The 27,253-nt window shown below is 38.7% G+C and overlaps 1 protein-coding gene across 3 annotated transcripts in view; it reads right to left on the bottom strand.

The window, feature by feature from the left end:
• Window positions 1–27,253, bottom strand: part of EIF2B3 (eukaryotic translation initiation factor 2B subunit gamma) — a 95,495-nt gene that overhangs the window by 25,092 nt on the left and 43,150 nt on the right. For all 3 annotated transcript variants that reach the window (XM_070939602.1, XM_070939601.1, XM_070939603.1), the window contains exons 6-10: window positions 25,403–25,492; window positions 8,609–8,736; window positions 7,486–7,676; window positions 3,844–3,921; window positions 2,527–2,675 (exon numbers count right to left, since the gene is read on the bottom strand). In XM_070939602.1, the coding sequence (XP_070795703.1) occupies window positions 2,527–2,675; window positions 3,844–3,921; window positions 7,486–7,676; window positions 8,609–8,736; window positions 25,403–25,492 (636 nt within the window). The remainder of the gene's footprint in view (window positions 1–2,526; window positions 2,676–3,843; window positions 3,922–7,485; window positions 7,677–8,608; window positions 8,737–25,402; window positions 25,493–27,253) is intronic.

Raw genomic sequence — 27,253 nt, 5'->3', positions numbered from 1 at the left:
GTTGAGAAAATAAAGAATAATTTATTGCTCTTTATAATGTCATTTATCTAAATATTAATACCTGATAGGAAAGATTTAATTGGGCCACTGCCACATGAAAATCTCTCTCACTCTCTCTCTTAGCAGACACTGTCGAATTCTCATTTAGAAAATTAAATTTGAACACTCTTATCTCCTAAATTCTTCACTCTTTCCAAAGAGCTACTCTTGTCTTAGGTGAATCTCAACAGGAGTATTATTTATTGTTTTTTGTAACAGCAGAACTGATCTTCTCTAAAGATGAACTGGAAATTACTCTTTACCTTTATGGTATAGGAATTTAATTTATAGTATGCCAGCAATTAAATGTGGCAATTATATTTACAGTACCTATAGCCTAGTTTTGTAATTGCAATGTGCTTCAAAAACTAAGCTTTTTCTTCACATTATACAAGCATGTGATGAGAATCAACTTCAAGGAGCAGTTGTTTTTTATTAATTATTTAAAGTTTTCAATTCATTGCTACTAGAAATTGCCTGCAAAGGGAGGTAGATCACTTACACAACAGCCATCATTTATATAACAATTTAACTTTTTCAAACAATACAAGAAAAGTATGGAACTAAAAGAACAAGCCATTGAGAAAAAGGTTGCCAAAATAAGGTTTGTGGGAGCATTTCCTATGTGAAATAACACATATAAAATATTGTTAAGATAAATAATTTTGTAAAGTTAACCAGCATTAATACCACTATTAACTTAGGTTCTATTATTTTAAGAAAAATAATAGAACCTAAGTTAATTTTAAAACATTTTCCCCATCTACTTGATCCATGCTGCATACAATTTAATTTTTCTCCAACATGTCCCTGTCATTAATCTTTTGTTTAAGTTAAATATTCTCAATGCAATACTGTTTCCTCATAAGGCAGTTGCCTCTGACTCTTCTGGTTGCCATTTTTTGACCATCTACATTTTTTTTTCAATGGTACAATAATAATTAAACAAAGATACTTATACCATAGTTCTGGAAAGTTCTACAAAGTTATTATGATATCAACATTTTTCCATAATAGAGAATTTACTTTTTGAACAAGAGTCTCAATAAAGAATCAAACTTTTCCTGGTCAGTCAATTGTCAGCTCAAATCTACAATTAACCACCCACAGCTCTCTTACAAAGGGAAGTCAAATAAATAAATATATAAATGAATGAATAAATAAATTTATCACATTTATATAGCAATTCATCTCATGTAATGACTCTGAATGACATACACACTAAAACAATCCAAATAGATAAAATTCAATAAAAAGTACAACCAAAATAAATTAAAAATATAAATTATTAAAAGAATAAATTAAAAATATTTTTAAAAATGGCAAAAAGAAAAACCATGCAGAGTGCATTCCATGTAACCATCCAGCAGGCTTTGCTCTATCATAGTATCCCCACAACATCTGACATATACAGTATATGCCTTTTTAAAAAAAAGAATCTAGGGGAATTTTTTGCTTCTATCCATATCTGTGTTAACTATTTTAATGTGCATTGTTCCACACTGATATGCATATATCATTTGAAAATGTGTATCTTTGTCATCCCTTTTTATTTTAATCATGTAAAATATTTGATTTCAATAGAAAACATGGCTATTTCACCTTGTGTACATCATTCCAAAATTGTGATTAACGTTTATTTCTCTTTTGACTTCCTATTCTTAAATAGTTACAATCTATAAGAGGAGCTTTTTACTATTAAATTGCTGTATCTCTATAGGAGCCTGATGAAGGAAAAACATTTCCTGAATGGACAAGCAAACAATTTTATCTAAGTAACCTAAAATCAAACTAATCTACAGCAGGGGTCACCAAGCCCTGGGGTATGGCCTGGTATTGGGCCGTGACCTGCACAAGTGGTGGGCAAGCATTAGAAAGTTTGGGGACCACTGCTGTACAGTATTTGTGGTCATAACTTACTTTTGTAGAATTCATTTAGCATCTCTTCATTATCTGAAGATATTAACATTTCTTCAGGCAATTTTACTTTAATGTATTATCTTCCCACCAATTTATGCGAAATAAAGCTATTCTGCTTGTAATTTTCTAAATGTTCTCTGAATCATATTTAAAAAACATGGCATTATTCTTGTTTTTAGCTTCCCAATCTTATATGCCAATGGCAATCTTTTTAACACTAATTTTATTTACTATGCATATCAGGGCATTTTAATATTTCTCAGGTAGAGGCATCTGCAGGAATGAAGGCTTTCATCAAAATGATAAAAAGAGAATTGCACAGTCATGATACAGTACATGTACAAAAGGGGTACAGTTTGCATCACAATGGTACAACGTTGCTTTGTACCCTCTTGTGGCCCTGTTGTGGATGCCTCTATCCTCATTCATAATTCTGTTTTCTCTCCTGGAAATAAAGAAGTGGCATTCAGCCAAACAGGGTATGCTTTGGATATTCCATAATCAGTTGATTTTAATGCTACGATTCTCTATATAAAACCACAAAAGATTTTTCAAAAGGCCACCTACCCTTCTTCAATTCTGACAGAATTCATGATGATGCAGTTAGTAATTTTAACTTTGTCCTTGATCAAACATGAAGTACCAATGACAGAATGCTTTACTGAAGTCTTTTCGCCTATTTGAGAAGATGCACCTACAATGCTGTCAGATCCAACCTATGGAGGAAGAGAAAAAAACTGAACCACCAAGTATTAAACAATATCTTCTCATTGAATTGTTGATAGCTGCCAATTAACAGACTGAAGAGACCCAAATTATCTTTAATGAAACTCAAGAATCTTTTTCTTTTTGCACATGAAAAAAGATCTACTTTTTTCTGTTGTATATTGGAGAATAGAAAGCATTCTAAATCTGGCACTTTCTCTGAAGTTAACTGTTTCCAGCCTACTGGAATAAATAGTATACATTATAAATACATATATGATAGTCCATTGCAGGGAGTTAGCGAACTCAAACCTAGACAGATGTAAATGCTACTTTTATAATTAATAAAAATCAGTGCACTTCAGCAATACCAACCTAGCAGAATCAAGCATACAGTTGGCCTTGTTCCCATGATCTGCTTAATTTTCTAGGAGGGTTCTAGGAGAAGCATGTTCTACACCAGGGGTGTCAAACTGGCGGCCTGTGGGCCAGATGCGTCATGTGCAGGCCACGCCCACCCCAGCTCCACGAAGGGGAAAAACGTCGTGATACATCACGACAGCAACATGACACCGTGAGTTTGACACCCGTGTTCTACACAAACACACAAACAAGTGAACAGGAATTTTTTTTGTGCCATGTGAGAAAACCTGACTTAATCAAATTGGAAGATGATCATTTCACACAATCCTACCTGCCTTGTGCTCATACCCAGACCCATTTTCTTTCTCAGAAAGTCTGAATGCAACGCATACATCTTATATGGACCTTAAGATTTCCTGTGCAATTGCCCTTGCCTTATTCACAAGAGTGTCATCCTCATAGTATTAGAAAATTTGTTAGCATCTATCCTACTTAGTTTGCCTAAACTAAGATTTTTTTCTTACCTGCTCTAAAACTCAGAATCTTAATCTATTAGTTGACAGTGATACAAAATCCTAGTTGCTCTGAAGCTGAAACCAGTGCTTCTTATTTCAGCAAACAAGACAAAACAAAACTATAATTATCTGTACTTTCAGATGTGCAGAGAAATGGTTAAAATACAAAGGTATATTGCCTGAAAGCTTGAAAGAGCTTTAATCGTAACAATATTTACCAGGAAACAAGAACCAGGAAAACAAAATGCTATGCCATATTTATTTACCTCTATCTCCTCATTATCCCCTTCTTGTTACTCACCATGCACTTATCAATAATCTGTGCAGAACTATGAACCAGAGGTTCTTCAGGACAAAGTGAAGGCAGCAGTTTGGGAACCTGAAATTAAAAAAAATTGAAATCATACATTAATGCCCCACCAAACATACTCCTGTTTCTAATATAAAAATTACCATTAGTTTACTCAATTAAAATTATAATGTTCAAGAGACCAAAAAGGACATGCATAAAAATTAAGAGTGTATATGTGTGTGTGTGTAAAACCTCTTATGTCCTAATTATGCATGATGATTTTAATTTTTTAAACAGGCAACAATTAATTAGGCTTCAGGAGACTATATAGGACCGTGATGGCGAACCTATGGCACGCGTGCCACAGGTGGCATGCAGAGCCATATCTGTGGGCATGCAAGTGTTGCCCTAGCTCAGCTCCAGTGCGCATGCACATGCTGGCCAGCTGATTTTCGGGCCTTCTGGGCCCACTGGAAGTTTGGAAACAGGTCATTTCCGGCCTCCGAAGGGCCTCCGGGGGTGTGGGGAAGGCTGTTTTTGCCCTCCCCAGACTCCAAGAAAGCCTCTGGAGCCTGGGGAGGGTGAAAAACGGGTCTACCAGGCCCACCATGCCATCACGTGCCAAAAGCGGGGGTTGCGCCGGGGGGATCACATGTGCATGTGTGGGGTGCATTGAATTATGGATGTGGGCACGCACATGCACGACACCCCCATGTCTTATCTGCAAATAAGCAAGTCACTTGCAAAGAAACAATTATTTAAAATTGTTTAGAACACATGCCAAAGGGCCTTCATATGTTCAGGAACACAAGGAAGGTTTTAAATTATTCCTCCTTAGATGTTTGTAATGAACATTTAATTCTTTGTGATCCCAGCAAGATACATCTAATTTGGGGGCTTTTGTGTAGCCTCCCCTGAGCAATAGATTGTGCTGTATCCTGAAATATGGATTTAAGAAAAATCTTATTGCAGGATCCAATCTGGGATAGTGACTGGGACCAGAGGTTTAGTCTTCCGAGCTTTTGGTAGAGAGAAATTCCCTAAGGATCGGCTCCAGCACAAGTCTGAAAGCTTGGAAGGCTAAACCTCTGGTCCCAGTGACCAACCCAGATTAGATCCTGCAATAAGATTATTTGCCAACAATCTGACTCTTGGCAACATTACTCAGGCCTTCTCCAGAATGATCTGTCTTCACTAAGGAAATGTATTCATCTTGCTATTGGCCATTTCTTCTTTGTGACTTTGCAAAATATATCCAAAATATCATAGTCTGACCCTGGTTATTTGTACATCAAGGGATCAGTCTGGATTGGTTTATTCTATGATCTATTTGCTGGGTTTTTTTGACATCCATAGTGTTCTCATGTGTCTTCTCCAACAGCTAAGTTCAAAGCATCAATACTCTTATCTTGATTTTGATTCCATAGAATGTCTTAAGAAAAACCAACACCTGCACAATCCTGATCTCAGCAGAAATATACACATCACAGCATCTGAATATCTTTTCCAAGACCTTCAATGCTATCTACTAAGTGCTAGTCAGTAATCCGATTCTTTTAATGTTACTAGTTGGTTTTTAAAGCAGAAGTTTCATAGAGTGTAGCCTCGGGTCCTTTGATAGGGAAGGACAATTAGTTATTCTAGGATTCCCATTTTTCTAAGAACATTTCACACAGTACAACTGACCATGAATTAATGAAGTAGATATTGATTTTGTTTTGGTCTTCTTTGGCTTCCTTAATTATTCAGCATGCATTAGCAATTATGTCTTTTATTTGTTTCCTTTTTCTGAAACCAGCTTGAACATATGGTATCTCCCTTTTCACGTAGGGCTCTAATCTGCCCTGAATGACGGCATGATTTGCCAGCATGTGATTTTTTTTAAGGATATTGTATGATATTTCATACACTCTGTTAAATTTCCTCTTTTTGATATAAACTGATCTCTTCCAATTGTTGGAGTCTATTGTTCTCCAGATTTGCTGGCATAGTTTGGTTAAAGCATTTACTGGTTCTTCTTTTGTTGCTTACCATATTTCTATAGATCTACAGATTCTCCTATAGTTGCTTGCCATATCAGTTCCTTTAGCATTCTGACCTGATAATCACCTGAATAGTAATCTAAACAGTACTAGAAATTCTTGTAAATAGGAAATATCTTTTAAATTTTTTTTACTGTATAATATCTCAGTATACTCCTTTCAAAATTTGATCTTTTCTGATCAGTTACTATCTGTTCATTAACGTCGATTAACATACCAAATTCAGATTGGAACCATCTTCTCAGTTCAGAGTTCTTTTGGATGACTTTCCTTGTTTTTCCATCTTGTTTCCATCATCAATGCCTTTACAAAGGTCATTGTGATGCTACTTTTTGTCTCTTCTAAACAGCTCTCTGAAGTTCTTTGTTAAGTTTTTCCTGAGGTCTTTGTCTTTCTTAGCTAGGCTTGCCAATTTCCAACATTTCTACTGGTTCCAGTTGATTTATTCCATTTTCTGGTGTCTTAGTAACTTCTTTGATTTCATTCCACAGTTCCTCCGGTTGCCTGTCAGTGAGGTTCAGATCCTAATATTCTCCTTTAAAAAAGGTGGCTATGTACTCAAGATAATCTTGTGAAAACTGCTGGTTTTGTTTTTCCAGTTTAGCTTGAATTGCATCTTGGATATAAACTGTTGTGAGTTTGCTTTTAGGGTTGCAAAAAGGCCAGAAGGATACCTGTTTTCTATCAATTATAGGACAGTCTGAATAACTTATTTCTCTTAGTCTTAAGCGTTTTGCCATTGGAAATCCCACTAAAATAATTATTTAAAAATTATATTGCATTATATACTGGTGCATATGCTCATTCATCTCTTTTTATTATTAACTGGCTTAAATTGTTCTTTTAAGAGTAATACATGATATGTAAGATTTCTGTTTAGAACATAAAATATATATGCTTAAAAGCTTCTCTTCCCCCCCTAACTTTACATATAATAAAAAATATTTAAATATGCTATTATATAGAAAGCAACTAGTGAGACAAGCAGTTGCATGTTCCCTGAACAGAATGTTCAGGGAACGCCAGGGCCAAGGAGAGGTTTAGTTTAACTTTAAGGTGCTTTTTTTCTATGAAATAATCTACTTCCTATTCCCAAAAACTACTCCCTCCTGCTGCCACCTGCCCACACAAAGGGAGCAGCAGACTGAAGAGGTCAACTGAAACAAGTGAAATATTTCCTAAGTACAAAAACAGGGAGCTGAAGTGCTGGTCGGTTTCTGCTGCTAATTCTAATGCATAAGCAGCTGTTTCACGAGTTATGGACAAAAATATACACTGTGCTCACACTGCCACATTTGTACACTCATCTATTGGATGACATGGCCTGTCATGTGACGTGATCGAGTTTGACACCTGTGGAACATACTGTTGATTTGTTGTCACTCTATTTTTAAAAAAATGTTTTAAGTCATTGTGAATGATTTCTGACAAGATAGGATGTAAATACTGTAAATATATGAAGAAATATACTATGATCATTCAATCATTTTCCCCTTCATGATGTAACTAAGATAAAGATATTTCAATCTAATCTCCCCATTCTATCATTCTCTTAATTGTTATAATTACACAAGTACCAGTCCTGAGTTAAAAACTGCTTTTTTCTTACCTGCCTGTTTGCTTCAATATATAGTCCAAGAGTGTTAACTCGGTAACATAGTCCATCTTTCATGATGTGAACATAGCAACGAATTTTTCCTCCATGGAATGCCTCTTTTACATCTCCTCTGCAATTGTTCCAACACATTTTGTCTGTACCCAATTCAAACCAGCTATCACCCTTCATAAAGCTATGTATGTCTGTGGAATACAAATATATAAATCATAAACATTTCAAATGGAATTAAAGTGAGCATTATATATGGCACATTCACGTTTTTTTCTTTTGCACAGAATGAATGGGTGGGTAAAGAGTGGCTGAATTTATCCTTTACGAGTGACGTTATATCACATTGCTCAATATTCCAATCTTTGCCACTGCCCAGAAGAACAATGGTCTCTGGGATTGTTGGCCCATAGGTAAAATATCATGACAATGAAAAAAACCAGTGTGGCCCCATCCACTGGCTGGAAAAAATCTGTTGCTAAGACCCTAAAGATCCTTGTTTTAACTGGGACCAAGGAAACAAAGAAGTACCAGCCAAAAGAAAATGCTTTGCTTTTTCCTCTCAGAAATAAGACTAATTTCTGCTTCAATTGTAAGGGAATAATGTACTTTTGTAATATATGAACAAGGCCCCATAAGTTCCTGTCTCTTATATGGCTGTCAAATGAAAGGAGTTTCTTTCTTTAACAGACCAAAACTCCCTATTTCGGTCAAATTCAGGAACCCAATGTTTGTTTAAACTGATATGTTAAACAAGCTGACTGCCTTATTATAACAAATGATAACTTCCCAAGTTTGGATGTAATACAGAACACTAACTTATTTCTGGCATTATCAAACTGATCACCTTCATTATCTTTCCTTTCACCTTTTCCCATGTTGCTACTTATCTTTTTAAACCCTGGTGGCAACAATGTCTTCATGTTTATTTCTATATGGCTCATACTACCAACATTTTACCAGATTTTTAATTGAGACAAGCTGTTTTATTTGTCAAGAAGCAGGCTAAAAAGAGCTTATGAATTGGGAGATGATTGCATTCTCTGTATTGGAGTAATATTCCCCACGTGACATTCATTTTTTCCTGTATAGTGGGTTTTTTTTTGTTTGTTTGTTTTTTACTAACCTGTTTTCTGGTCCTTTTTCTTTTGGTCTTGCTCTTTGTGGTTTTGGTCCTGTTGAAATTGTGCAGGACAAGAAAACTGCTTTCTAACCAAGTATGGGATCAGTTCACTTCTGATTGAAGTAAATGTCCTAAGGAAATTAAAACAATAGCACTAAGAGATAAATATATTATTTACAAGTTCCTGAGAGGGAAAAATGGTTTCTTCCTTGTATCTGATGTTCAAATAGCTGTTCGCGAAATCTAGATTCTGAACAAGAGCAGAACAGTTCAACACTAGTCTAAATCATTAGACTGTAAATTTGTAACTAAAATATAATATTGGTCCTCTTTGTACTTCTCCAGGACCAACTCTCGAATTCTATTTCCCAGCTGCAGTTTGTGTTTGCATCTCAGGTGATTTATTTATCTGCAATGTATCCAGCATGGCAAAACCTGTTCTCTCTTTTTATAGCCCTGAAGCTGAGCAGAACTTGTGAGTGGTCCATTTTCCCTTTTCTGGGAATTCTTGCCTTCCCCCTGCCTCTCAGCTTCAGCAGCATAACATTCACAGTCCATTTAAGGGGAATGGTGGCTTGACACATTCTCAGCTCCCTCTTTGCAGCCAATCAAATGCAATCCAACCAGCTGATTTCACTACAAAATGGATCTGTCATTGATATTGGCTATTTTGATTATTTACGGATCCTTTTAAATGTTTTTGCATGCCCAGTAATGCAGGCAAAGGGAACTGGGTAAAACTGACCAAACTGGAATGAAACTCCCAACAACATAGCATCTAAACAGACTGATATGTTTTATTATCAGGCTGTTTAGATGCTATGTTGTTAGGAACAGCTGTTCCACAGGAGAGAAGCCAACAAGCCCATTTATATGTCCTTTCCTGTTAAATATCCTGATGACCCTCAGCAGGAAAATTGAGTGGGCTGATTCTGTCTGCCTGATGCATAAACACTGAAAAATAATTTGGGCATCTGATAAAATGGACTACGATGAGGCACAAAAATGCCTAACAGCATTATACATTAATTAAGGTTCCACAACATAGTTCTTGCTGCAAAAGATAGCACTGGAATCTATCTGTCCTGCAAAGTATTTGAAACACACTCTAATATTATGTCCTAGCAGGAAAAAAAAACATAGAACCGGCTTTGAGTCAAACTCAATACTTGGTGACGTTATTACACTGGAACACTCTGGATTGTTCTGGAACTCACATTAGCAAAGCAAAACAAGACACTTCATTGCTGGGCTGCATGGCGTAACCCTAGAACAGTGTTTCCCAAACTTGGGAACTTTAAGAAGTGTGGACTTCAACTCCCAGAATTCCCCATCCAGCATGGCTGGCTGTGGGATTTTGGGAGTTGAAGTCCATACATCTTGAAGTTCCTAAGTTTGGGAAACACTGCCCTAGAAGCACCCTTTGTCCTAATGGCTACAATTCAATATGACCACCTGAAAGATATTGACCATTTCCAGAATTGTGCCATGAGGTCCAGAAATGGAAAGGCCTGTCCTCCTTCCTTATCCTGACCTTTAGAGATCTACAAATGGTAAGTGAGGAGGAAGGTGTGGGGCCCAGTGGAAGGTGAGGGAAACATGTCTAAGGTGCTGCGGAAACCCAGAGTGGGGAATGAGGGGGAGAATGGGCGGGGGGGGGCTGCTGCAAAGGGCCTGCGATCGGTCATAAGGGCAAACAATTGTGGGTACACTGCAGCTGCCGTAACTTTAAGAGTGTCATGTAAGTAGCTTTGGGAGGGGGGGGTCTGCTGTAACTTTGAATGGTTAAATGACTAATTATAAGTTAAGGACGCCTAGAGTTCTAATATGGTAGAGAAAGAAATTCTTGTCAATGATTAAAAATATCTGATAGATTTAATTCTGCTGTATTTCAAAAAATCAGAATAGTAAAAACGTAATGGTGGTGTCAGGGGAAAATGTAAAAAAGATTTTTTTAAAAAAGTAAAGGAAGAGAGGTGAAAGGAAAAGTTATTTGTGAACCTTATAGGTATAAAGTGAATTCAAATAACAAAAAAAGTTATTTTTCCCCAGCTCTCTAATATTCCAAACTAGAACAATCAGCTATCATTTCTTTCCCCCCATTCCCACTGCTATACAGAAAAGTCAACTCACTTTAAAGAATAAAAACAAAACAATGTCAAGAACAAGAGCATTAGGGAAATGATATTTATATTCCAGCCAACATTAAAATCTCAGTACAAAAGCAGGAAAAATTCCCTTAATATATATTCCCCTTGCTTGCATCTTCAAGGAAATGGAAGAGAATTGAAAAAGAGTTAAAGCCTCTAGTTAATACCATTGGCTCCTTAAGTCAAAGTTTGGTTGATTTCATATAATATGGCTTTGGTGAGCACATTCTGAATTTGGAAAAAAAATCTGCGTGCATATGCAGATGGTGTGGTTGCGCATGCAGCACACGGGGAGGAGCTGATAGCACGTACACAAAGTGTGTACCAGTTCGGCGCTCGGTGAGTAAAAGATTTGCCACCACTGATCTATACTATGATTCTTTGGTACCACTACTTATTTTCCCATGACAATCAGAAATCATTTTAGAACATTGTTTGCTGTTATTTTATTGTAATTGTAACTGCATATTAGTCTTCTTATTGCATTAGTTTTATTTTATTCTGCTGTTTTACTCCTTATTTAGTGATTATAATTGGGACCAATAACTCAATTGATAAATGAAGTAGTCAATAAGTGAAACTGCAACTGTGCTTATGATTTCAGCTTGCCTTTGCTTTACAGAACAGCAAAGTTGTAAATGTGTGGACTGATCAGAGATTTTTCATCACTGTGGTAACTGTGAATGGTTGTAAAATATATTTTAATGGATTTGTAGACACTTAGTAAGTTGTTAGTGCTTTAAAAAAGTATCAGATAAAGATGCAGAAATATTACCAAGATAGATATGGGAAACAAGGAGCTAGAATATCTTCTTTTTAAAATTTAATAGGCAAAGAGTTCTAAAGAATATTGAATTTGCAGTGTATGTTCTAAAAAAGTGATGAATAGAACAAAAAGTTATTGTTCATATTTTCAGGACACTACAAAGGATATTAGTAAGGCTAGATCTCAACTATATGTTGCAAGGATAATTTTACAGAAGACTCATGTTTTGGGCATATTCTACAGTTGTACTTGTTTGGTTTAATATTTATAAGATTTTTAATATGGTGTTGGAATAAGAAAAAAATTTACAGATGAGACTGTGCTGCTAAATTATATATGAAACATTTGGAAGTGAAGTATGAAGAATTCTAGATTTACAGTGTGTGGTCTGTGGCTAGACAGGCTGTTTTACTTCGATGGAAAGACTAGTACACCTGCTTTAAAATCCTAGATTAAAGACATATGTTTATCCTCCACATTTGAATTGGTTTCCTATCAACACAGTGGAAAAGTCCAGTCATCATTATTTTACGTGACCAAGATTTTCCTCACTGTTTGATAATTTCTTTTTGTTTGTTTTCTATGTATTTCATAATTATAGTTTGCTTATTCCTTTATGGTCCACTTCTGTTTGTGATTCTTAATTTTATTTGACTAGTGTCTTTATGTATAAGAGCAATAAAAAGCAGGGGGGAATATTGCATTTATAAATTATCTCTCTGAAGCAACCTAAATCTATCTCTCTCTCTCTCTCTCTCTCTCTCTCTCTCTCTCTCTCTCTCTCTCTCTCTCTCTCTCTCTCTCTCTCCCCCTCTCCCTCCCTCCCTCCCTCTCTCTCTATATATATATATGTGGGTGTGTACTGGCATGAGGAAAAGCAAACACTTTGACTAGCCAGTATTACAAAAAGTGATGCTAACAATAGGAATGTTTTATTGTGACTATGGCTAATTGTAAACAGTGATCTCACCAATCTGTACCTCAAATTCCTTACAGAGCATGACAATTGTATACCAAATACAAAATAAAAAGCAACAGTTATATTTGTACTGTGTATTGCACATTAACACTAATCACAGGTGGCTTTGGCCACCAACAGTTAAGTGTATAGGAAGAAAGGCACCGAAGTGGAGGGCACAGCAGGAAGACTAATCAGGGTATTTCAGGTTGTGGAAAAACCCTTCCAAATGGGCTCCTTTTATGTCATAACACGCTGGAATTTTCAAAGAACTCCAAACAACAGCTGTAAATGTAAATTGCTCTGCCAGCTGCAGATTGGACACAAGTAGCATTAGAAACATTCAAAGCAAATTCATGTAGATTACAGCAAAAATATCCAAAGGATTTGTTGCAGCTGCAAATTCCCACAGTGTGGGGCTAGGATTGGATGTGGCCACAAAGAGAATGAAGAACAGGTGAACATACAAATATGGAAGAGCAGTCCTGATGCACTTACATCTAGTTCGCCTCCATTTTTATTAGTGATTCCCCAGCTTCCCTATAGAAACCCACAGGATAGATTCTATCCTCGGAGCCATGACTAATTCTAAAAAGCATAATGTAACTGTCCTAGGTATGCTACAGACTAGTAGCCACTGAGAACCTGACTAGTACCCACTGAGAACTAAACTCATTTTCTTTTAAATGCATCTAGGTTTTTGTGATAGCACATTTCACAGCTAAACCTGTTATGCTGACCTTCTTGTTCTGCGAGACTCCCCCCTCTCGCAGGATTGGCCCTCCACTCTATCGAGGGCCTACCTCGATGACGGATTTTGGAATCCCGAGAGGTGGCATGCGGCGAAGAGGGGGTTGAGGGGTTTTTTAAAATTGTCATTTGCCAATCTTTTAAGGGGGTTTGGGAGGGGGGAGGGTTGTTTGGCAAAGGATAGGGAGGGTGATTTGTTGGGGAGGGGACCAGGCCCGGCACAGGGTCGCGCTAGGGGAGGTGCGGAGCGGGGATCGGAGGGGGTTGGTGCTGGTAGGGAGGAGGGCGATGTCATCAGGACCGTAGGTGGGAGGGGCAGGTATGGTGGGAGCAGGGGGCCATATCATGTTGTGGGGGCACGTATCCGCTGTCTTCAAGCGGTGACATGCTCCGGCCCCCAGTGCTCTTCTCGTTCCCTGGGTTGTCCGGAGTCTCAGAGCCTGGGTCTTAGGCTGATGCTGTGCAATGCCAGGTCCGTGTCTAATAAAGCCCCCCTCATCTGTGAGCTGGTTCAGGAGGGGGGAGCGGACCTGGCGGGTATTACTGAGACCTGGTTGGGCCTGGAGGGGGGGGTCCCCCTCGTAGAAATGTGCCCACCGGGTTTCCGCGCATTCCATCAGCCAAGGGCCCAGGGTAGGGGTGGGGGGGGTGGCGGTTATTGTAAAGGAAGGTCTTGATCCTAGGGAGGCCACTGTACCTCAGATAGCCGGTTGTGAGTCTCTCCTTGTGAAGTGGGGCCATGGGAGGCAGATGGGCCTGCTGGTTACGTACCTGGCTCCTTGCTGCGTGGCAGCGGCCCTGCCCGAGCTCCTCAATGTTATAGCCGGGGTGGTGGTTGATACCCCCAGGCTTTTAGTCATGGGGGATTTCAACCTGCCGTCCATCGGTGAAACATCTGAGGCGGCTCGGGAGTTCATGGCTTCCATGACGGCCATGGACCTGACCCAGTTAATTCAGGGCCCCACTCACATAGGAGGAAACACGCTGGACTTGGTTTTCGTCTCTGGTCAGTGGTTGAATGGCTTAGATATAGGGGATATAGTTATTGAACCCTTGTCATGGTCAGACCATTCTCTCCTTAGACTTGACTTCCTGACTGCTATGCCCCACCGCAGGGAGGCGGAACCAATTAGGTGGTTCCGCCCCAGGCGCCTGATGGATCCTGATAGGTTCCGAATGGAGCTTGGGCCATTTCCTGAGACTCTGGCACGCGACTCGACTGAGGACCTGGTGACCGCCTGGGATAGGGCGGCCGCTGGTGCTTTAGATCGGGTCGTGCCTTTGCGGCCTCTGACCCGGCGCCGAATCTGCCCAGCTCCTTGGTTCTCCGAGGAGCTGAGGGGGATGAAACGCCGGAAAAGATGCCTAGAGAGTAGTTGGAGGGCCAGTCGCTCCGAATCTGACCGTACACTAGTGAGGTCTTATATCAAGACCTACTTAGTGGCGATAAAGGCGGCGAAGTGTAATTACTTTTCCGCTCTTATCGCGTCGGCAGAAAATCGCCCAGCTGCCTTGTTTAGGGTGACTCGCTCCCTTCTCCATCTGGGAGCGCGGGAAGACCCCTTGCAAGGTCGTGCTGAGGATTTTGCGCATTATCTGCACGATAAAGTCGCTCAGATTCGGGAAGGCTTGGACTCCGACTGGGTAGGTACGGGCGGGTTGTCCGAGGTCTGTCTTGAGACGGTTATCTGGGATGAGTTTGACCCTGTGACTCCCGAGGACGTGGACAGGATGCTGGGGAGGTTGAACGCAACCACATGTTTATTGGACCCGTGTCCCTCCTGGTTGGTGCTGGCTACCCGGGAGGTTACACGAGGCTGGCTCCAGAGGATTATAAACGCTTCCTTGAGTGAGGGGTTCTTGCCTCCCGCCTTGAAAGAGGCGGTGGTGAGGCCCCTCCTCAAGAAGCCCTCTCTGGACCCAGCTGTTTTAGCAAACTATCGTCCAGTTTCCAACCTTCGCTTTCTGGCGAAGGTTGTTGAGAGTGTGGTTGCGCGACAGCTCCCCCAGTACCTGGAGGAAACCGTCTATCTAGATCCGTTCCAGTCCGGCTTCAGGCCCGGGTACAGCACGGAAACGGCATTGGTCGCGTTGGTTGATGATCTCTGGAGGGCTCGGGACAGAGGTTGCTCCTCTGTTCTGGTCCTATTAGACCTCTCAGCGGCTTTTGATACCATCGACCATGGTATCATGCTGCGCCGGTTGGAGGGGTTGGGAGTGGGAGGCACTGTTTTACGGTGGTTCTCCTCCTATCTCTCCGACAGGTCGCAGTCTGTGTTGGCTGGAGGGCAGAGGTCGACCTCAAGGCACTTGGTTTGTGGGGTGCCACAAGGGTCGGTCCTCTCGCCTCTCCTGTTCAACATTTATGTGAAGCCGCTGGGCGAGATCATCCGTGGTTTTGGGGTGCAGTGCCATCTGTACGCTGATGACACCCAGCTGTACATCTCCACCCCAGACCACCCCAACGATGCCCTTGAAGTGATGTCCCGGTGCCTGGAGGCGGTGCGGGTCTGGATGGGGCGGAACAGGCTCCGACTCAATCCCTCCAAGACTGAGTGGCTGTGGCTGCCGGCGTCCCGATATAGTCAGCTGGTGCCATCGCTGACTATTGGGGGCGAGACATTGGCCCCCACGGAGAGGGTGCGTAACTTGGGTGTCCTCCTGGACGCACGGCTGTCCTTAGAAGAGCATTTGACGGCCGTGGCCAGGGGGGCTTTCTATCAGGTCCGCCTGATACGCCAGTTGCGCCCCTTTCTGGATCGGGACTCCCTATGCACGGTCACTCATGCCCTCGTTACTTCCCGCCTTGACTACTGTAATGCTCTCTACATGGGGCTCCCCTTGAGGAGCACTCGGAGGCTCCAACTGGTGCAGAATGCGGCCGCGCGGGTACTTATGGGGGCGGCATGGCGCTCCCACGTGACACCTCTCCTGCGCGAGCTGCATTGGCTTCCAGTGGTCTTCCGAGTGCGCTTCAAGGTGTTGGTTCTCATCTTCAAAGCGCTCCATGGCTTAGGACCCAGTTATTTACGAGACCACCTTCTGCCTCCGATAACCTCCCACCGGCCAACACGCTCCCACAGAGAGGGTCTCCTCAGGGTGCCGTCTGTCAGGCAATGTCGGCTGGCGACCCCCCGGGGAAGAGCCTTCTCTGTGGGGGCACCCGCCCTCTGGAATGAGCTGCCCCCAGGGATACGACTAATCCCGGATCTCCGGACCTTCCGCCGGGCCCTGAAGACGTTTTTATTTCAGCAAGCCGGGCTGGGTTAAAAAATTTTTAATTGGTGAATTTTATGGGTAACGGGGTTTTAAATTGGAGAAGCCTAAGATAATTTAATTCTGTTTTAATGTATTTTAATATTTGTATTGTGTGTTTTTAATTTTGGCTGTTCACCGCCCCGAGTCCTTCGGGAGAGGGGGCGGTATAAAAATTTAATAAATAAATAAATAAATAAATAAATAAATGCAATGAAAAAATATATTTTGTTTGTCTTGAATCTCCTGTAAGCTAGTTTTATTAGATGATTCTGGAAAAAAAATCATTTTTTCATAGAATATAAAATTTTTTTGGAACACACTGGCCCTTTGTGGATTTGTATTCGTTTATTATGAAATGTATAGTTGACTTTTCAGTTTTTATAAAAAAAATCAAGATAGCTTATATCAATTAAAAGACTAAAAAGTAAAATCACTACTATTAAAATCAAGATCACTATCATTAAATGTATGAGCACAGAGACAGCACTTTTTAAAATATATTATTTGCCCTCCATTAAAAAAACATGCTTTTTGCTTATGTTCCTTTGGGTACAGTCACCTTACTGTTTCCCCTTTAGGGCTGTGGTCTTTTTTCACAGACTCTAGAATAGTGTTTTTCAAACTTGGCAACTTTTAAGATGTGCGGACTTCAACTCTCAGAATTCCCCAGCCAGCAATCCATACATTACTTTAAGAAGTTGCCAAGTTTGAAAAATACTGCTTTAGAATCAGTTTCATCCTACCCTTTGCTCTTCAAAACAAGTTGGCTTTTAAAGAGGTTTTAGAAACATTTTTTTATTATTACTGGGTTCTGGTTATTTTACCTTATTTCCATTAAGACTGGTAATTTTTGGGGTATTTATTTTATATGATTTCTGGGTATATGAGTGCTCTGCAATATCATAGGACACTCCTTTAAATATATATTGTAACATTGTAATTTTAATTGTTGGTATTATTGGTTGATAAATTATAAATTAATTTTATTGAGTAGAATTTTGTAACTATTATGTAACTTTTCTTATCTCCACCATCCCTTAGTAAAAGTGAATACAGTAGTACAATCCCAAGGGCAGGATAAACTATAGTACTTGAAGATGAATTGGCAGTTCATTCTCAAAAAGTTTGTTTATACACAAAATTAATGTATTAGTTGTACTGCCATTGAGATGAGAATTGCAATAAAATAAGCTTGCAGCAATTCTGTTGCCAGTTGCAATTGTAAATTGAGGACTATTTTGTACAACCAATACATTATTATTGTGCATAAATAAACATTCTGAGAATGAATTATCAGTTTATATTCAAAATAACAATCCAGGCAGTCCTGGTTGTTGTTGTAACTCCAGATGCGTGGGTCATTATGTGAGAAGCACAGTCCCAGGTAAAGCTATGGAGGTGCTGCAGCAAGGTACGGGAAGCTCTGGGAGGTCCAGTGCAGGTCGCACACAAATTTGGGGTGTGTGTGTTCTGGTATGGGTGCAAGTTCAGACAGGCTACATAAAGAGAATGCAAGGGTGAGTGCAAGCACAAGGAGGCCAGAGAAAGAAGGTGGAGGGTTTGTGTGAATACAGGGAGGCCAGGAGAGCCAAGAAAAGAGAGCTGGGGTGCATGCAAGCAAAGGAGGATGTGGTGCAGGGGTGAAATGCTCCTGAATCAGACCGGATTGCCCGATCTGGTAGCGATTTTTCTCTGTGGTTCGGCAATCCAGTAGCGATCGCCACCCAGGTGTCATTACTTCCTGGCATGCGCAGGTGTGCGCGCACGCACATGCACTTCCAAACCGGTAAGGAAGGTAAGTAGATTTCACCCTGATGTGGTGCATTCAAGTGAAGAAAGGCAGTTACTAAGTAACCTGCAGTCTTCCTGCTGGCTTCCCCATGGACCTTGCCTGTGAGAAGCCAGCAAGGAAGGTTGCAAATGGCAATCACATGACTGATGCTGCCACTGGTTATAAGTGTAAGCTGATTGCCAAGCATTCAAATTTTGTTCACGTGAGCATTGTAACAGTCAAAACTTTGAGAAGCCATTGTTATTCACTTCGTTCAGCACCCACCATAACTCTGCATAGTTGCTAAACAAACAGTTATAATTTGAGGGCTACTTGAAGTAAATGCTAATCACCCCTAAATCTTTTCCTGTGACACTATTTAAAATTTTCAGTAAATCTGCAGAAATGGTCTCCCTTTAGCGGCATCTTTTATATTTTCCATTTTGTTTGCCCATTTCATCTATTTGTCTGCATTTTAATTCCTAAATTGTAATCTGTTCAATTTCTCTTTTCACATGGAAAATACTCATTATACAACCTGAACATTATCAGGAAGAAATCAGTCACAGAACTGACGTGCTCTCTCTTTAGTATCTCTCTTCAGTATCCACACAGCAAGCATTCTTTTACAGACATTTTCCGGCAGGCAAGAAGAAAAAGAGAGAGAAGGAGAGGGAGAGAGCATGCATTAAAGCCAGAAGAAGTCTGACTCTGCCAGACCTCCCTCACAGTCCATAGGCCTTGCCAGGAAACACAGGTGACAGCGTGAATGATAAAAAGGCATTGAAAGGGAGAAAGCAAAACTACAGACTGGTTTAGTCTGGGCAATATCTTAATGTAAACCTGCAGGGGCCTCTGTGTACAACATACCACAAAGCAAATCAAGCAGAAGCCCGTGGACAAAATTTACTCTCATCAACCAAAACACAGCTCCTACCCTCTGGCGATCTTGGTACTATTCATGGAAGGTACAGAATTTTGAAGATTTTTCTTCACAGCATTCCTTTCAGTCTGCAGCTCAGATGGGAGAAAAATAATCTTTTCTGGAACAGCTTTCCAGAAAAGGTCACCGTAAAGATCTTGGGAGACTGGCTGAAGGAATGAAGGAAGGAAACTGCAGAGGAAGTGGCTTATCAATAGCCAATGTTTTCAACCACCCATAAAGGCTTTTTTCTTCTTTCCCAAAACATATTTGATACTTTGCTTCTCTGAATAAAACCAAGCCAAGAGTTTCCGCTTGAACATTAAAAGCTTTTTCTGAAAAGCAGATTAACTTTGCTCAGGAAACTGCTCCGTGTAGGGCTATTAAATTTGACATTTATGGGTTCAAAAGTAACAAAATATGACAAAGCTAATTATTTAACTTATTACTCTTTAGAATTTATCCACAAGAGTTGTTCCTAATCATCCTCACATCATTTCTTGTGCTCTGAGTAGCTCAGAGTTCTATTTTGTCCTTTTGGTTTCCATGTTCTAGGGATGGGAAAGATCCAAATTCAAATCTATAGCCTTCAAATTTACCACCTTCATCTGACTTCTTTGATAAAGACGATGTGATGGTAAAACCAGAACAGGAAAGAAGTGGACACTGATTTGAATTTATTGGGGAAAGGGGGAGGCATAAATATAGTAACAGATGAAAACTAAAAACATATTTTTCGTGTTTAGATTTACATTTAGGTATCTATAGAAGGGGATATTTGTAGCTCAGGGTTGAACAGGGGGTTTCCTGGTATCCTCTGAGCTTGGTTGTTTTCTTGCAGACATTTCACTACCAAACTAAGTAGCATCATCAGGATTTAGGTACAGCTATTCTAAAAATGTTAGAATTAAAAATCTTTAAATTCGTCTATTGCTATTCCATTTGATAAATTGGCTGGACTATAATTTCAGTTTCTTTAGCCCCGAAGGCTTCTGTTTGAAATAATCCACTTTCTCCAACTGGAAAGATTTTGAATCAATCCAATGCTTTTTTTTCCAAAGGCAACAACTTTCTTTCTTTTTTTTTCCTTTGAAAATGTTTCACTGTTTATCCAAGAGGCTTCTTCAGTTCAGTTCAGTTCAGAAGGGGGGTACAGGTAAATATACCTGTAGAAGGGAGCTATGGGTCACATTGATAGTAATTGGGATAGGGAACTCCATTGCAAGCAATGAGATTCTAAGATGTACTGTCATGGGGCCATGCAGTCTTTTGAAGGCAGTTCTGGCACTATCAGTAGCTGTTGTTAGGCAAATCCTACATAGTCACAGAATCCCATGCTCACATGATCACAATTTGCAACCTTCTGCTGGCTTTCCCATTGATTCTGCATGTTGGAAGCAGGTGGTGAAGGTTGCAAATAGCGGTTCTTGGGGAATCTTATTCGAGAGACTGGGTACTATGACAGATACTGTATAAGTGCCTTTCCAGATTCCAAAGATGCAATCTTTAACTGAAGAAATTTGGAGCAAACTAATTCTGCTGGATTGAAATGGCCAGGAAGATACTAGATGATCCCTCACGTAACTGGGCCCTGTGACTTTAGGGCTTACTAGCATCCTGAATCACACCTGGTGTGTGTGTGTGTGTGAGTGTGTGTGTGTGTGTAAAAACATGTTTTATTTGTAGAAGGTTCTGGTAATCATAGATAGATAGATAGATAGATAGATAGATAGATAGATAGATAGATAGATAGAGTTATATATCTATATATCAATATCGATATCGATATATAGATATAACACACACACACACACACACACACATGTTTTATTTGCAATTTTCTTTTCATACCAAACATATTTTGTGGACAGTATATTGACTGGGTCAAGTCTTTTTTAAACAATGCTAACAATAATAATACAAATAAGTATGTGTAATCCTAATCTTCCAACTTCGACAATACTATTCTCTCTTCATAATCCTTTATCATTTTCCCCATTAATTCATTTAAACATAAATAACATAAATAACATTTCTTTGCGCCATGTATTTGTTATTCCCTACTAAATTACTATTGTTTAATATTTTAAGAATTACTCATTATTCCACCATAAATACAATATGCCAAATGTGTAGGATTACTAATAACGCCAAATGCTAACAATATTTAATCAATCCCAGGAGTGTATCTCAAAATCCCCACAATTTTTAATCCTTAGTATTTTTATTTTTTTTTAAATTTGATTTATATGCCGCCCTTCTCCGGAGACTCAGGGCGGCTTACAATGTGCTCAGCAATATTTTAAATATTTTAAATTCAGAATATACTTTAACAAACTATTAATGTTAATAATACAATTAAATTACCTAATCCTAAATTTCCATCTACTAATCTTAACTTATTTTTAGTTATAATAAATTTTATTATATATTAATATATATACTACTATTTTCCCTATTTGTATTTTCCCATTTTATTAATATATTTTCTCATTATCCATCATCTCTTAAACCTTTTTAAAATTCCATCATTTATTGACTTTTTAGTCAGCCTTTTATCTTTCTCTCTTGGAATGGTGATCTTCAATATTAATGATCTGGCATATTTCAATAAAGAGAAGCCAAACTGATCAGGCCATTACATGAGAATTAAGAGGAAAGCAGTGTCTTTTCTTCTGATTTATATTTCAGGTCAGCCAAATCGCTGATATTCCAGCGATTGGATGATATTGAAAGACAACAGAATCTGGCACTTGGTGCGGGAGTATGTTCTCCGTTTTCTCTCGATATTACTGCCCAAATGCACCCTCCCCAAATATCTCTCTATGCTATCCTTTGTTAAATACAGGTTGGCCTTTCTAAAGGCACATTTTAATGTGATCCCCTTGAATGTCCTAGATAGCAGGTGCTCGGGGTGTGTGAAATCCACCCACTCTAAATATTATGAAACATGGAATAGATGGTACCAATGGATAAACCAGAGGAAAGGAAATGGCTAGAGATGAAATTTAGAAGAAATCAATATAACAAAAAACAGCACTGTCAGAGGTATAGAATATGGAATACTTTATTGTATGTTTGTATATATGTACATATAATATATATATTTATATAGAATAATGGAAATTAGTTAATAGGTGACGTTTATGTACTGTATATGTAAATTTGTCTCTCAATTGTGAGAAACTTGTACGTGTTTTTTTTTTAAATGTTCTTTTTTTTAAACAATAAAGTTTATATTAAAAAAAAAAAAATCCACCCACTGTTCATGTGATGGCCGATCTCCAGAATCGTTGGCTCACATCGCATTTACATGCCCCCACTATTGGGAGGTAAGGTCAGAATTTATCTCTCCCATTTGCCAAAGACTTCCTGGATTATCTGAAAATCTTAGTCTTCGCTTCTTACTCCAAGATACTGATTCTAAGATTACACTAAAGGTAGCAAAATTTTTTGCTGCAGTCTTGGGATGTAAGAGCCGGGGGAAGGGACAGGCTGGACCCATTGACTGAGGTCAACTTTATTGATCGTCAGCGGTTGAGTTAGCTGGTGGTTATATAAAGTGCCGATGTGTGGATTTTATGTAAATTGCAATATAGTATTTTCTACCTATGTACAATTTTAATCGACTATAGACCATATAGATTGGAGCTAAAATTTAAAATACATGAACTGTGTGTTTGACAGAGTGGTTTCCACCACTGATCTTGTTGCTGTTTTGCACTTCAGTCTGGTCGTGTGCCAGCTATGTGTCTTGGATGTTTTGGTTTTTTTGGTCTATGACCGCAATAAAGTATGCTATGCTATCTCAGGAACTAATAAATTATTTTCAAACTGCAGAAACCTAACTGCCTGTCTCATATTGATAGCAAAGAATGTAGTGAATTAAATCTTTACCTTAAATCCTATACAGATCTATCTTTCCTGTAGCTATGGTTGGCATGCAGCCAACGGCCAGCCAGTAGTAGTTGTTCTAACAACTTTACCATGGATTTATTACTAAGGAGAGTACAGATAAAATAAATCAGATACTATAATATGTTATCTAATCTATCTGATCTAATCTAATCTAATACAACAAAATATAAAATAAGTAGCCTTTAAACTAACAGGCTGGTGAACATAAAAATATCAAGTTTATACATTCAAATGCATATGTAAGAATTGTTTTGAAAATGATTTTGTAGAGGCCCTTGCAAAGAAACATTCTTAGGACTATTTTTAAGACTATACTCATCACCTGATCTGTTTGTCTTTGTCATAATCTGTCAAAAATTTTAGGGGAAGAGGGAATAAAAGTAGGGTTTCTTACTACAGAAATCTCTTTTACTTGTAGGAAACTTGTTTGCTCATTGGTCTCCTTCACCTCCTTACCTGTCTGTAATATACAGGTAAAATTATCATTTTGACTATATCACTTGGCCATAACATTTAAACTCTATCCTTAGCATCTTATCTTTTTCTTTAATTGTCATCACCTGTGGATTCTGCAGTATTTCAAGGGAGCAAAAATATTATGGAACACAGCTGTTTCAGCTCCTGCAGCATCTGGAGCAGGTGGGACTGAAAGTTATGCCTGTGGTTCAGCTTTAAGTTACTTCTAGTTTGAGGTGAGTATACATAGATCCTCATTAGGGCTAAACCATTATAGCCAGGATCTCTCTCTTCTTCCATAAAAGGATGTCTTTCTTCCTCTCAGTAGGTGGCCTCAATTTCATATTAGGAACACCACAAGATACACAGGATGTATCAAAAATAGCCAACATGAGGATTTATCCCAAAAAGGATTGGATTTACAAATAGACAAAATAATGTACAAAAAGAAGACCCATACAAAAGGAATAGAAATACTCATATTACTACTGAAGAAAAATGCCTTAATAAGATACAAATGAAGACAAAGCAGGCACGTATTAAGTTTCAGTATGAAGTCAACAAGATTATTAGTTCAGTGTGGTAATCCTCCATTGTCTAATGCTACTACTGGGTGGAAAGTTACCAACATATACAAAAGGGAAGCAGGGGAGGTAATGGATTGGATTTAATTTCCAGTGTCCAAACAACTTGTTTAGGTCTTGTCAATTAGGGTTAATTGTCTAGCATTCATGTTGAATAAACTTGCCCTTCACTTGATATATTCCAGAGAGAAGACATCCTGCAGATAACTCTCAGTTAAATGGAACTTGTCACTGTCGCCTTCCTCTTTAAACTGATTTCCCACTAAGAACCAACAAAGTTTGGGTGGCCTTGATGGCTAACAAAAAATTGTGGTCACTTACACATGTCCCAACCTCTGACGGACAAATAGAAATGCTCCATAGCACCCCTCCGGCTAAGGAAAGGGAAGAAACTGAGTGATTCTTTATGCAACAAGCAGAGATAAACTTTTTATTTACCCCTTCTCTTATTGTATATTGTAATCTTGTATTACAAGGCCAAGGATGTTTCCAGTGTGACATTAAAACATTCTTAAAGTGCATTTGGGTTATCTTTAAGAAGCTATGTGGCAAATCAGAGGTGGGAAAGATGCATTTTTCATTAGCTCTTGTCTTTTCAATTCAACTGGCCTGCATAATCTTCCTCAGACTCAATTATTAAAAAAAAATATATAATTAAACCTTACAGATGATGCTTCATTTGTATGTTCTGCAGCATAAATTAATGGTAGCAATAATGATGGTGAGGAGCACCTTTAAGAAAGTTTCATCTCACACTTTATTCTTTAATTTTCTCAGGCACCCTTGCTCATTGTTCATCTGATTTCACTGCTAAAAAGGCATTGGAGTGGGCCCTGGAAAAACTCAAGTTTTTGTTTTTAAAGGGAATGCTGAGTCTGAGAACAGGATTGGAATAACTATATGCATATGTTCAAAACTGAAACATGGTACCTAAGAGGAAGTAGGAAGATGAAGGGATCTTCTCAGTATTTTCTGCTCCTTTTTCACTTCTTTTATACATGTGAGAGCCCATAAGTAGAAAATGAGGTAGAACTCCTGCAATGCACATCATTAAAATGCACAGTGCATTCCTTGATATCCCATGAGCATAAAAGGAAGGCTCATAGAATTGCATCCATATGATCACAAATTGAAGAGGGTATTTAAAGCAAGAAAAACACTAGTTGTATATTGTAATCCTGTATATTAACAAGGCGAAGGATGTTTCCAGTGTGACATTCAAACATTTTTGAAGTGCATTTGGGTTCTAGATCCTTTTCCTTACCTGTTCTCCACAAGGAAGTCTATGACACATTTCTTCAAACAGTACAGATGAGCATCCATCAAACCTGTCCTAATGTGAATTCGTGAATGCCTGGAGAGAAAATAACAGAGAATGAAGTCACTTAGCTCTGCATTCCAGAGTTACTTTAAGAGCTCCACTTTAAAATTTCTTGATGGTAAAATTTTACAAGGGCCATCTGTGTTCCCAAACCTTTGCTATGGGATTAGTGGAGAAGTGAATTGTGATGGCTCCCATGACTTTAATTTGTCATACAAACACACACCTGCTTATCCAGTTTGTCACTGATCCGACTCTGTAAGTACATCAGGCTCTAATCCAAGAAAACGGATGTTACATTAAATCTATGTCACAAGTTCTTCTGCAGGAGACTTCTGTTTAAGGTTTGGTATCAAAGGAAAAAACGGATATGAACTGCAGCAACAATTTAAATTAGAAATACCAATGTTGCCTAATATTATTTCTACAAACTATTTGCAATGTTTCCTTTGTAAGATTTTCTTCTGCTTCCGTACAAATACATTTTTTTCAAATAAATTTTACCAGCTTAATTTGTTTACTTCTTTCTTTTTGGAAAATACAACAGAACATGATATTTACAGAATATCATTTTGGTAACAACAAATATTTCTAACTATGAAAGGTACTGGTTCCTATTGGTTGTTTCCACTGAGTTATTCTAAAGTTGAATGTATGAATTTTAGGGAAAGCTTTAGGAATTGTGATATCATGTGTTTTATATATCATTTGTCCAGATAAATAAGTTCACTTCATTCTCTGCCATCCCATTCTTCTTTTGCCCTCAATCGTTCCCAGCATTAGGCTCTCCTCCAGTGAGTTCTTCCTTCTCATTAGGTGGCCAAAGTATTTGAGTTTCGTCTTCAGGATCTGGACTATCATAATATCATAATATTAATTATGATATGCCGAATGAATGGCTGGTAAGCAAGAAATATCTGTACTCATTTTTCAGAATAGAACAATTCAAAATGGCAATTTCAAATTCATCAAAAACCTTGTAGGTATTTAGTTATAGGAGAGCAACTGGAGCTTTAGAAAGCAAGTCTAAGTTTTAGATTTACTGACTCAAAGAGATTAGAATAGAATGAGAAGTGCCTCTTCAAAACCGGAGAAACATTTTCAGACCAGGTGATCTCTACAACTTCTTTGAGCATATATCTTATTTTTTCCATTAATCTCCCTGTAGCTTAGTAATTCTAACATACAGAAAGAGAGATACACCCACAAAAATACTTGTACTGGCATACATAGACTGCTATGAAAAGGTCCCAAAGAGGGCACATTGCACCATTCTCAGCTAGAGTTGGAAGTGGCCATAGATTCAAAAAACCTATTTTCTACCATGTACCCTACCTCTGGCCATAAAAAAGTTGCCTACCCTTGCAAAATACCAATAGCAACACACTTAAATAACTATTCCAGATTTGATCTTACTGTAATTCTGTAATTCTGTCATTTATATCCCTGATCAAAGATGAAAGATCCAATATGCACAAGTATATGGATATATCAACAGAAGCAAGCCCACTAAATTTAAGGGGATTTCCATCCTAATAGGCATGATAATTATCATAACAACATTTAATATTTTGTAAGGGTGTTTTATGTTGAAGAATGTTCCACAAAGCAAGTCTCCTCCATTATCTTCAATGATAGGAGAGCTCTATATGTTCCTTCCACAACAGATGCGAAGTTCATGAAACAAGTATGAAATTTTTGGATTTTAACCAGAATATTTATTATTTGCTCTGAGGATTTATAGATCAGTGTCTGTATTACACCTATTTGTTTAGCCAGGTATAGCAGCTACTG

Source organism: Pituophis catenifer, unplaced genomic scaffold (genome assembly GCF_029215685.1).
Source record: "Pituophis catenifer annectens isolate HBS135680 unplaced genomic scaffold, rPitCat1.0.hap2 SCAF_3, whole genome shotgun sequence".
NCBI classification, from domain to species: Eukaryota; Metazoa; Chordata; class Lepidosauria; order Squamata; family Colubridae; genus Pituophis; species Pituophis catenifer.
Note: the sequence above shows the minus strand (reverse complement) of the source record. Positions and strands in the feature narration are given on the sequence as shown.